Here is a 13,487-nt window from a genome sequence, read left to right on the forward strand (position 1 = left end):
CCCCCCAAATCCGCGCCTGCCTCTGTAGGCACATATACATGCATAGTCTCCATCTGAAATAAGTTACTAAAATAAAGACGGAATATATCATTTTTCCGGAATAGTTGTTCCGGCATCCCTCCCGGCAGTATTTGATCTCCAACAGCTCCCGCGCACCGGCTCGTCGATCGTATGATTGACGTGTGACACAAATAAATGTCATGTTTACCTGTACTAAATGCGATGCCACTTACAGGTAACACATGTATATGTGTCTATTACACATGTATTTCTATGACTTACAGGCATGGCATGGTGACTGAATGAAAGCAGATCCTGAGCACGCATTTTATATTTAGCAAACCAATCAGACAGATTTATGTCTGTGTATAGAGTTAATGCCATTTTGAACATACATACATGCGGATATATTCCTTTTCCGTGTTAAATAACTAGATGTGTATCAACCATAAACTATTTACGTTCTATGGAGTTGGGAAAGGGTGTTTGTGGGAAATAGCGGATAAGAAAAAGGGAACGTTGACATTTTCACTTGACACTTTTCGTAAATATCCCTCTACCATTGTTAAGCCTCTTTATGAAGCGAGAACTTTGCTTAACGAATAGTGGCAGTATTTCGAGGTTTGTGTAAACAACCTATTTCTACATTTTTACATGGTTTCTAGCTCTGTGCCCCTTTGGATGTTGCGCAGGCTAGGGTAGATCCAGATTGGTTTTCTGGGTTTTCAGGAAGGCCCCAACTAATCTCAAACCCACTATCAAGCACCCTCGATCCTCAGTCCCCGACCCAACCCTCGCTTGTGATTCGTCATTCAAGAAATACAGTATGTTTTCCCATTTAGAATCTCTCCAATAAACTTTGAGGATATGATTTTGCAAAGAAGTACTCATATCATGTTCAAGAACAACCTCTGACCCATACAGGCCGATGGTCTTCAACGTTACATCTATGACTTCACAATAAAGATAACGGCACACACACCGGAATTAAAATGCTAGTTCATTTATGATACTGTGAATGCAAGGTATCGTTATTTCTTTATGTCCCTTGTATGATCGCTGAACGAATTTTCTCTTTAACACAAACAGTCAGACTTATGTACACTGTACAATGTACATGTAAACAACAACCTTATACGGCTTTTTCACCTTCTGTCGCCAAGACCGCTTTCAGTAGAGAACAGTGCAATCAATGTTCCTATATAACGTGGACGTTCAATACTTTTAGTCATTCAAATTAGGAACAGAATAGGGAAAACCTTTATTAAACACTCAGATAGAAACAAACAGTTCATGAGCAACATACGTAATACATAATAGACAGCACTGCATTAGGTAAGTTAGCCTGGAGACTGAAATGTTTGCATAACACATTTCCGAAAGTTACAAAAGTTTTTCAACAATTTCATTTTAGTTACATGTATACAAAATAGTTAACGGTACTAAATAGAGTTTTGAAACTGGAAATAATATCCGGGAATATATTTACATCTTCCAGTACAAAAAAAAGCTGCATTCAAATACATAGTGGTATTCATCACCAATAACTTGTTGATCACAAAGGGAACATATACGTTCATCCCTAGGATTAATTCCCCATCTACCAACTTCAACAGGAAGTCGTTGGTCACATGATAGTGATCTAGCTTTACATTCTTTTAAACATTCCGTTGTATACACTTTTATCAGAATGATACACTGTAGTATGCCATAGTTGTAAATAACCCGAGTCAGGTTCGTATTATGTAATGGACAACCATACGAAGCTGAAGCCAGTTTCATTGAAAACATTTTTAACAAAAGTTGACCATTTATGGGTATAAGAACCACTTATATGATCGGTAAATATGGCTTTATACATACGGTAAGATAATTTTTATTCTTACCATTTATATATTTAAGCCAGAAACCTTTAAAACGATTGTTAATATAAACTGTTAAAGGAAAACGACACAAACCACCTTTTAACATGTGCAAAGGTGTACTTCTTTCAACATTAATAATACTTCGAAGAAAATCCGAATGTACTTTTTCAATAATTGAGCAACTTCCATAACCCCAAATCGCACAACCATATAACAGTATTGGTAAGTTTGTCAGATCAATAAGTTTAATCTGACAATCAATTGGCAAATTTAAATTCAGGATCCTTGATTTCAATGAAACATCACCGTAGTGGCCTGATCGTTTATAATTATGCTTCATTGCTGATGAAAGGGAAAGTTTTAAACTGATAATGATTGCTACATGTCAATTGCTTTTTCAGCAAAGTTATGAACACATCTGTTGTTATCTCGAAATGTAAACTATATATACCGATCAAATAGAAATCAAACATGATTACACATCAAAGGGATCAATCTCCGAAAATATAAAACAAAATGTTGGGAGAAAGTGTTGCATATACGGTTTACATGAGAAGCCAATTTAGGACGTGTTTATCACCTGATCAAGGAACTTTGTAAATGTTTCAAAAACACGTTTGTCAACGTCATCTGAGTTCTAGAATTACGCTTTATAATGTAAGATTGTTCTTATATGAAGTTAGATAGATGAAACGCTGTGCACAACTTAGGGAAATATATAATGTACCTGACGGATTGTTTACGGAACTATCGCCCTTTATATAACTAACGTCCGCGGCTCCTTTTTTTCCAAGGAATTTGTTATATGTGTTTTGAATTATTTTTATTTAATACCATTTCTTGCACATTTAAGTGAATTAATATTTTACCATAGTAGCATACATGTTAAGTATAGGCCACTGGCCTGAGACTTGTATGCCCATCATCATGTAGTCTAATGGCCAGTACAAGCTAGCCTACTGACCGGCACAAGGAGCCCGATATACTTAAGTAAAAAAGGTTGTTCACCATGTATCTTGTCCATTTCGTCTACCAGTAAATTACCAAATAAACGGCGGAACGGAACAAGAGCAGTGATACTAATAGTTTACCTAGCTCGTCTTGTCCATTTTCCGGAACACCCCTCTTCGACATGATATGATCTTGTTAACAAGTTTTTGTTTTTACGTCTTCGAGCTTAATGGCTGTTAATAAGGCATTACCGTTAATTAATCGTTCTAAGCGAACTTTGGAAAAGTATAAATACGGAAACAGGTTCAGATAAGGGTGTACTCTCAAGTTACCAGAATACGGGAAACTAACAAAAGGGCTGTTATTGAGGAACAGTTATAACTGGAACAAAACGCAAGGTAAATGTGTATTTGTATCTGTTTAATACTTCTGAATAGATCAAGTATCATGTTAATTTTATATAAATGAAACCAGACATCAAATTGTATTGTGTAGGATCTAATGAACGTATGACTGAGTTTGCTTCATAAATAATACAGATTCGTTGTTATCACAAATACTTTTTGCATTAATTCAGAAAGGATTCATTACAGTTATAGTACAATATCTTAGACTGCCTGTTTGTTTTCCTCATTTTCCTGTAATTAAGCTTTAAGATCAGAATCTGTATACATGACTTTAATAAGATTTCTTTGCACAATAATGTAAATATATTATTCTATCGAACGTTTCTGTGACAATTTACATTTACATGTGTACCGCCATCCTTTCAGAGTACCAAAACCACAGCAGATATGAAGACTTCGCTGATAATTTTGACCGCTTTGTTGGCTGTCACCTTTGGAAATGATCATTTCGGTAAGAATTTATATGAATATTTTTTTAGATATCAAGGTAAACAATCGCGCATGTTCCGTCTTACTCTAAGAAAATTCATCAAAATCAAAATTCCTGAAAAAAAGACGTACCTTTTAAAAATCATCTTTTTATATTTTCTCCCGTGTGCAACTGTTCCTAGTTGTGTTCCGGAAAAAAATGTTTAGAATAAGTAACAATTACGCCTGATATTTCTGGAAGCCGAACATTCTGGAGTATATTTGTAACATGTATACATTCATACGAGCAAAATACTGCCAAACATTGTTATCATAGACTTGTACACAACGAATATCTCGTCATTTTGATTTTTTTATCATTGATTTGAAATTACACGGAAAATAATTAAAGTATTACCTATGTTAATGCCACGACACGTTTGTAATATGCGACGGTAAATACAATTTCTTGAATCTTAAATCTTGAAACATTGTGAAAGGTGATTCAACTATGGCTTGATATCATTATAAACGGTGCTACACAGACGCAGGTATAAACCTGTTTTTTTTACATAACGTTTCACTTGTAGACGACAATGGTTTCATTGACGGTGGTCAAATTATCGGTGGAATCGGGGGCATCAGCGATGGCATCGACCATTTCGGCATGAACGGTATCGACGATTTTGGTAATGGTGGTTTCATTGGAGGCGGTATAGGTGGACATGGGGGTGGAATAGGTCACGGGGGCATCGGAGGGAGCATTGGCGGAGGACGAATTATCGGAGGGGGGATAGCAGGAGTCGGAGGAATTAGGGGTATTGGGGTTGGTCATGACGATCTGGGTGGCATGGGAGGTTTCGATGACATGGGTTTTGATAATGGACGCGGGGTTGGTATAATTGGAGGCGGAATCCGGGGTATTGGGGGTGGACACGGGGGTGGTATAATTGGAGGAGGAATCGGGGGTATTGGGGGTGGACATGGGGGTAGTATGATTGGAGGAGGAATCGGGGGTATTGGGGGTGGACATGGGGGTGGTATGATTGGAGGAGGAATCGGGGGTATTGGGGGTGGACATGGAGGTGGTATAATTGGAGGAGGAATCGGGGGTATTGGTAGTGGACATGGGGGTGGTATAATTGGAGGAGGAATCGGGGGTATTGGAGGTGGACATGGGGGTGGTATTATTGGAGGAGGAATCGGGGGTATTGGGGGAAGGCATGGGGGTGGTATAATCGGAAGAGGAATCGGGGGTATTGGGGGTAGACATGGGGGTGGTGTTATTGGGAGTGGGATGCTCGGCGTCGGTGGCATTCGTGGAGGTATAGGACAGATGGGACCGTACTACGGAGGCTACGGCAGGACAGGCGGCGTCATGGGAGGAAGTAAGTACTTCGTCTCACCTTATATTATTGTAAAACATATGTGTACATTGTAATATTTGAATTCGAAAAGAGTTGAAGGTGTCTGAATGTAATTTGCTTGAGATGAAAACTTAATAATTCGAACTGGTACATAAGATGTTTCGGAGTATCAAACTTAATCAATCCAGTGCTTATTTCGATAATAATGGGAAGAAAACGAAAAGACTACATTAATGTTGAAAACTTCAGGTATGCTGGCGTCTCCAACTTATTTTGCTTTTGTTATTTTAGTTAATACCAATACCGGAAGGGGCGGAGTAATTGGCGGAGGGGTACGCGGGTTTGGAGTTGGACGAATAAATGGCGGTTTTGATGATATGAGCAAAGGTTACAGCAAAGGGTACAGCAAGGGATACAGCAAAGGGAACGGACCTGTAATTAGACAACGTGTTCTTCCCCGAGTTCAGCCAAGGATCCAGTATCAACCACAAATCCGCATGCCCTCCTACAATAGAGGTAGGGTTTTCTGTATTACTCTGTTTTACTATTGTGTTCGTCAAATTCAGGATCACACTCTTTCTAAAAAAATCTGCCTTTTCAATAAATAAAACAATTAAACTGATTTATACTAATTGAAAATATATTAGAAAACATGCATTAGTTAAAGTAATGTTTTGATCCAAAGTGGAAAGTCTAACTAAAACAACCGCACTAATACGGTGTAGGATAGCGTATAACTTAAATACCCAATGACTAGGAATAAGAAAGATAATTTTATTTCCCGTTCTAAGATAGATATTTGATTTACAAAACCGCTTTGAGTGTAGATATTCAACTAATATGATGTTTTCCTATACTATTTGTTTTTCATAAAAGTGCATTATTGCATAATGTATATATATGTAGGTGATGTATTTATTGATGTTCGAACATTTGTTGGCCCTTATGACCGTTGTAATAATAATACTAATAGTAGTATTCATTGATAAAATACTTGACAATATATTAACATTATTTACCTAAAACAAAAAGTCAGGAAAAATACTTTTGCAGAAATTTTTAATATATAATCGCTACCTTTCTTAAAATGTAAATGCAGCCTTACTAATTAAACACATTATCTATTCTCCTATACTTATCGTACTGTCCTCCTCTTTACGAACAGGAATCGCTGGAATGGGAAGAATGCCATACACCAAGGGAGTTCCATATCAGTCCCGCTCTCTAGGGATCGGTGGTTTCCGTCGCCCCTCGAAGGGAATGGGAGGAATCGGGATGGGAAGTTTGGGGGTCCCGATGTATCCCCAGAGGACCATGACAAGGGGCAGCCTCAGTTTCGGAGCGAACAGACCTAGTTCCAAAGGCTATTCAAAGGGCTACTATTCCAAGGGGTACTCCAAGGGTGAGGCTTTTATCTTTATATTTTTAATTTGATTTCATTTCATTTTAAAAAATATACGGAGCGTGAAAATATCGCATGGAATCAAACATAAATGTTACAGCGAATGCTGCAGAATGGATATAATGCGAATGCATTGCTAGTTATTATCCCATTGAATTGATATTTACACAAAAAAATATTCGCCAAAAAGAATGACGGTTCATTTTTGTTTGTAATCCTATTGCTTTGTTCTGTTTATGATGTGATTGATAACTGTGGTCCACATTTCATTCCATTGACAACTGTGGTCCACAGTTCATTCCATTGATAACTGTGGTCTACAGTTCATTCCATTGATAACTGTGGTCCACAGTTCATCCCATTGACAACTGTGGTCCACAGTTCATTCCAGTGATAACTGTGGTCCTCATTTCATTCCATTGATAACTGTGGTCCACAGCTTATTCCATTGATAACTGTGGTCCACAGCTTATTCCATTGATAACTGTGGTCCACAGCTTATTCCATTGATAACTGTGGTCCACACCTCATTCCATTGATAACTGTGGTCCACAGCTTATTCCATTGATAACTGTGGTCCACAGTTCATCCCATTGATAACTGTGGTCCACAGTTCATCCCATTGATAACTGTGGTCCACAGTTCATCCCATTGATAACTGTGGTCCACAGTTCATCCCATTGATAACTGTGGTCCACAGTTCATCCCATTGACCACTGTGGTCCACAGTTCATTCCAGTGAGAACTGTGGTCCACATTTCATTCCATTGACTACTGTGGTCCATAGTTCATTCCATTGATAACTGTGGTTCACATTTCATTCCATTGATACCTGTGGTCCACATTTCATCCCATTGGTGACTGTGTCCCCAGTTCATCCCAGTGATGACTGTGGTCCACATTTCATTCCATTGATAACTGTGGTCCACAGCTCATTCCATTGATAACTGTGGTCCACAGTTCATTCCAGTGATAACTTTGGTCCACAGTTCATTCCAGTGATGACTGACTGTGGTCCACATTTTATCCTATTGGTAACTGTGGTCCACAGTTCATTCCATTGATAACTGTGGTCCACGTTTCGTCAGTGTTTCAGTGTTTGATTCAACATGTTTGCATCATATCAAAAAGCAAAATTCTACAACAGCGCGCAGTCGTTCAATAACTTACAAATGTATGCCTCTGTGTAGTTAGTTACATGTGCGATAACCACAAAACTGAATTTTAAATAAAGCTACGGTTTAGAGTTTTATAATTTAATGCGTGTCACCTTATTAATCTGCCTACAAAGTCACCGGTTATAAACTGCGCTGGATAGTGAAAGTTATAATAGAAAAAGACGGGTAATATATATTTATATCCAAATGTGGTCTACATGTTCCGTTTTTGTAATATGTAATATGTGATATGTAAAATGTATATGACAAAACCGATCAAACCAAATCTGTAAGGTCTTTGGACAAGCATCAATCTCTGTCTCTCTTCTGATACAGGTAGAAGCTATTAGACATGGTTGACGATGTCCCGCCTCAGGCGGAGCAGACGACAGGAGCAGACGACATCCAGTGTCATGGTGACAATGGCGTATATTTCCATTATGACTGGTCACTTCAGGTGATCAGGAGTTCAACGGACAGGACCTAGGTGTTGGATTAACGACACTTTGATTTATGGCTTACCGACACAAATGGGAAATCGTGGCTGTAAATAAGTTTCTGGAGCACAACTACACGAAACTGTGGCTATATTTACACCGATACTAGACAATACATATAGCAGGATTATCTTATACGAATTATGATGTCAGAGGAATTATACGTAAACATTAATTTTGTATGAAAAGCTATGTCTGGAAAATGAATGCATTATTTCTTGTATTTACATTATTATTCAATTTTTAAGATATATATGGCAATTTTAATCACATAAACACTATTTTTATCAATATACTTTGTTTGTTATTAACAATGTACTCCACCCATATGTATATAAACATTGATATGTATGCATCTTATTAATAAAGGTTAATTGCATTTTATGTATATGAGTGTCTTTTATGTCACTTCACTTGCTACCAAGAAAGAGATTACTGAAATGTTTTAGTAGACATAACAAGGAACCTGATTGACTCACTGCATGTAGCACTCACGTGATCATCTTCGAAAATTGTTACTGATTAATTATTTTGCACGAAGCTAGAAAGAAAATTGGTATACTTGAAAAACTTACTCGTTCTTCATTCAAATAAATATTTAGGTTCTTTCCCCTTTATGGAATTCTGAACTGTTTGTTTGAATCAAGTCTTTCCTCGTATTTGTCCACATAAAACATGGATGGAATTTGCTACACAACGGACGGCCTCTAATGCTGTGTAAAACTCAACTTTATATATTGATGCTGGCAAAAAGTATCGGTGAATCTCTTATTTCTTATAAAATATGAACATTCTAAATTCTTCTACAAAAAACGCACAGACCTTTCATCACATTTTATTAAAATTGATGTTTCTATAAGCACAGAGAATAACAAGTATTAACTTATTCCGCGATAAGGTTAAGAAATGCTTTAATGTTCATGTGAATATTAATCCTCAGTAATTGCGTGAAGTGTCACAACAAATCCGTTTTTCATCAACAACAGGACTTCCTCAAGCCATTTGCTCAGAACGAAAACAACTCTCATTAAGGGGGACATTTTAAATGACAACATCGTCTGTTTATCAAAGCGTTCTGCTGCCAAAATGACACGTTGGAATCCTTCTTTGGTGCTAGACCGAAGTGAGTATGAAAATGAAATGATAAAATAAGATGGAAAGTGGAGTTTGAACGTTGTTAGCGGTAAGACAGGTTGAAATTAAAACAAGGGACAGTAAACACATTCACATAAGTGAATACTCTTATAAAAATGCAATGTCTTAGATCGTTTACTAATCAGTTGGTCTTTGTTAATCTTTCTTTAGTTCCTACTTTGCCTCGATGCCATCGCGGTCTGACCATGGGTTTGTTGTACTAAACATCTTATAGGTAGACATTCATTGACAACTAAACAAAAAGCATTTATCGGACATTTTACACCTGGGATCTAGCTCATGATCTTCAAATCAGTTTATATCAATTAGCTTAAAAAAAATCTCTGCTTACTTCAGAAAATAATAACTAAAGTCTAGTGGCAGAATTCTGCAATACACATCACCGTGATACACATATGAAGCGGAGTAACTCTAGTCAAAAGTATATTAGTTCTGGCTTTCCTATAGCACAGCACTATTTTTCTCTGTAGATCAGAAAAATATTACTGTCTATTTCTTGAGATGGAATGACACCTCACATGTCCTCCCTTGCCATGGAAATTGCGTCGAAAGCTGAAAAGTGTGCAGTTACTGTGTTAAGTAGCATGTAAATGATCGGTGTAGTGAAAACGATAAATCACTCATGCCTGATGCTGACAGAGATATTACCTTGTCTACTTCACAGCGAGCAGACATAGTCTATTAACCTTATAACTCTTTCTGTAAGATAGACTCATCCCAAATGATACTCCGGTCATTTGAGGTGGAAGAAATGGCTCTTTCCCATGGTATGACACGAGGGGCGGTTTGCGCATCCATTTACATTACTTGTTGATAAGTTTTTCCGCCGAGTTACATCATGTTATAAACATGTGATGCCTTGTTCATAATCAGAATGTTACTAACATGTTCTACGAACACTTCTTAAAATAAGTTTACAGTGTAAATTGTAATTGACTCTATAACATATATTGGCCTAGTATTGCTGCCCCCTGATTTCGCACGCATACAATTTAGTGATAGGTCAAAGGAATGCTAACAATGTTTCGCAGAAACTCGTTTAAATTACGAAATTCGTTATGATATCAATAACATATGGAAAAAATGGTTTTTGTTCTTGCTATGATATCAAATACGTTGAAGTTGAACGCTGTTCTAGGAATGTAGTTTTATTCGGCCAAACAAATACGCTGTTTGCATATACAAAGTAACTAATTATATCAGGTTTCACATTCTGTTTTCTTTCGTTTATTGATATATAGCTACATTTGAACTTCGGTAAATTTGACCTAATTGCCGTCGCCGATTAATCAGTACACCAATCGCTGCATTACATTTTGCACTAAAAATGTTACTGTATTAACTCTTGAAGTGCTCAATAACAACACAGTATTATGTCACGCCACATATCACCATCCATTGAGACGTGATACTAATTAACGACGAACATTCAGAAACAAATACCATGTGTTAATCATTGGTATCAAATCACGCTTAAAAGCCTTCATACTTTCCATCTTGTTAGCCTTTCTTTGAAAACGATTATTTTCTTTTATTGAGAACAGATATCAAGGGGTTTAAAAATAAAGAAATATATATATAATGCGATAGCTGCATTCTGCTATTTGTAAGCATATTAGTAAGTGTCTCTTCCATTCATTGAATTTACAGTTTGTCCTACATCAAACAACTGTGGCACTTCGTGCAAATACAAAGGTAAATTATTACTGTAGATTTTGATTTCTTTTTATAATTCGCTCTTTGTTTGACTTTATTCAAATGTATATGCAATATTGTTAACACAAAAGTACAAACTGAGGAGAAACCTAAAGAAAATAGAATGTATCTAGAGCCAGATTACAAAATGAGGAGGAATTGTTAAAACGAGGAGTTAGTTCAACCAAAAACAGTCTTCCGTTTTTAAAATTCATCTTACCTTATTCAAAATGTTACAACATATTAAGAAAGTATATACATGTTTCATTATTCTGGTCGTGTATTTGATCACCGTATATTGTCAGCTTGATATGAGAAGTGTGACATATTACACAACAGTCGTCGAACCTGGACACGGTATCTCCATTCATACAGTCCCGTCTGTCAGACTGCTGTCAGCCCTACACTCGTACCTTTGTGACGTACACTCGTACCTCTGTGACGTAACGCGACATTACATCCCGTAATGGCTGTGTGAGAATTGCTCATCGAATATATTATTATATGAAAACTAATACTGGAATGGAATTAAAATACACATCTTCCCTGGCAGTATTCCAAAATAAAACAATGTTGTGGGACAATAAAACTAATTAAAAACAATGTACAAGTATTGTTGAACTTCACTGCTCTTAATATGTACAGTGCTATATTGTATTATTAGAGTGTTTGTGTGATTTGTAAATGTAATGTTCATGATATATTGAAAAACTTAACTTCTTATAACATGTATTACTGATTTAAGTAAATATGTTCACTAGTCTTGTATTTGGTGGCTTAAAAAGTATTATGTAAATGAAAGGTATTGTAAAGCATACGTATTGAATATTTCACTATAAACTCATACTATTTAGTGATGATTATATCTGTATTGAACATTACGTATGTAATGATTGTATCGTGTGTAAACAACTTAAAATTGGATAAACATACAAAAAACATACATATTTATATTCATTAAAGTGTAATGAAAGCTGTATTTGTATTAGAGTTTATATGGTTCGATGTGTATGAATTGCGTTATTGAAAAATATTGATTCATTTCGTTTTTCTTTCATTTGTTTTTCAATTTTCGACTGAAATATATTTATATAAGGTATACGGCACAATTCATGAGAACTTATTGACATCCTAAATTTACCAATACGTGGTACCCTAAGATGACAAATATCTATTTACATGAATGCATAACATACTTTATTATAACCAAAATTATAATATAATAATTAAATTGCGGTCCATCGAAAGAAGTGTATTCATTTACATATGTTCTGAATGGAATTAAATATCCAAGACACTCGAACCTTGGAAAAGGATATGCGTTCTATTGATGAAAAATGACACTTGATATTATTATGAAATTTTCACTCAGATATCCAGTAACGGATCTTGACTTGCTTTGTAATCTAAATTATTTTTGTATGAATTATATTTCATTTAGATGTCTCAGTATTAACAATAGGAAACCAAAACACAGCGTCCTAAATTTTAACTCATCTAAATTTCTGTTTCCTATACCCGTACGAATTTTGTTGATAGATATGTTTCATCAGGCCTAGGCTAAAGTAATATTGAGGTATTTTGATAGGAGTGAGGACAAAATGTTAATCTGATGAAATTTACTTTTTTTCCCCAAAATATGTATATGAGCATACACAGATGTTATCTTGTCAATTATATTTAATATGCTTATCACGTGGACTACCCTATGTTGCGTTAAAATATATCAACTGGTATTAACAAATTCAGACAAATGTATGCCAGTAAGTCTGAATTTTATCTACTTAAGTGTACATGCTAACTAAATGAGTACTGTTATGATATGCCGAATTGTTTCCACATCGACAAAAAAGTTTGTATTTGTTTGCTCTTTTTTTAAATATTTTTTCGTGTTTTAATCAGCTGAAGTATACAAATGAAGTTAACAGGTTTCTATCGTTCATCACAGTTGACCTTAAAACGAATCGGTATTACGGATTTTCATTCATCATTAAGTCCATCGCTTTAAAGGCCTTTGCTGTTGCTAATAAGTACTACTCTAAGCAGAAAAGCAAAATAAATCTCCCAACATTCATTCAGCCGTTAATGTGGATTTCCTGATGGAATTCGAAATACCGATATTTAGTATAGCGAGTAATGTTTTGGATCGAGCGTCGCCAACGGGAAACCTTTCATATTTTATTTCAAGGGACCGCCGACATCGGGCTATCTAACTACTTCGCCGGGCTTTAAACAGTTAATATCGAAAATTAAGAAAAACCCAGATAAATATGAAAAAGATTAATGTTTTCAGCCATAAAAATGAAGAGTTCCATTTTATTGCAACAATTCTATCATATTTACATGCAAACCCTACTGAAGAATATGAGGAATGGAGCTTTTTCAGCAAACAAAATTGTTGAAATTCAGCAACGTTTCCAAATAATATTAAAGCATATATTCCCTATTTTCAGATAGAATAACATTTACACGAAATATATTCAGCAATAGATGTAATAAAGCCATACGTATTTAAATCAACATTTACCAATGTAGAGTGTTCTATCCATTTATCTATGTGCTCCCATTTTTCTACTTTAAAAA

The 13,487-nt window shown here is 35.9% G+C and overlaps 2 protein-coding genes across 2 annotated transcripts; both read left to right on the forward strand.

Moving 5' to 3' along the window:
* The first annotated feature begins 3,147 nt into the window (after positions 1-3,147).
* On the forward strand, positions 3,148-4,869 carry LOC110445206 (glycine-rich cell wall structural protein-like). Its single transcript, XM_021489702.1, has 4 exons — positions 3,148-3,214; positions 3,590-3,674; positions 4,222-4,815; positions 4,853-4,869. The coding sequence occupies exons 2-4, from the start codon at positions 3,611-3,613 to the stop codon at positions 4,867-4,869; spliced, it is 675 nt and encodes a 224-aa protein (XP_021345377.1). The 5' UTR covers positions 3,148-3,214; positions 3,590-3,610.
* Positions 4,870-4,895: 26 nt separating this feature from the next.
* On the forward strand, positions 4,896-8,433 carry LOC110443911 (ATP-dependent RNA helicase A-like). The gene is made up of 4 exons (XM_021488399.1): positions 4,896-5,019; positions 5,290-5,514; positions 6,164-6,400; positions 7,894-8,433. The coding sequence occupies exons 1-4, from the start codon at positions 4,929-4,931 to the stop codon at positions 7,905-7,907; spliced, it is 567 nt and encodes a 188-aa protein (XP_021344074.1). The 5' UTR covers positions 4,896-4,928; the 3' UTR covers positions 7,908-8,433.
* Positions 8,434-13,487: the final 5,054 nt, after the last annotated feature.

Source organism: Mizuhopecten yessoensis, unplaced genomic scaffold (assembly GCF_002113885.1).
Source record: "Mizuhopecten yessoensis strain PY_sf001 unplaced genomic scaffold, ASM211388v2 scaffold245, whole genome shotgun sequence".
Taxonomy (NCBI): domain Eukaryota; kingdom Metazoa; phylum Mollusca; class Bivalvia; order Pectinida; family Pectinidae; genus Mizuhopecten; species Mizuhopecten yessoensis.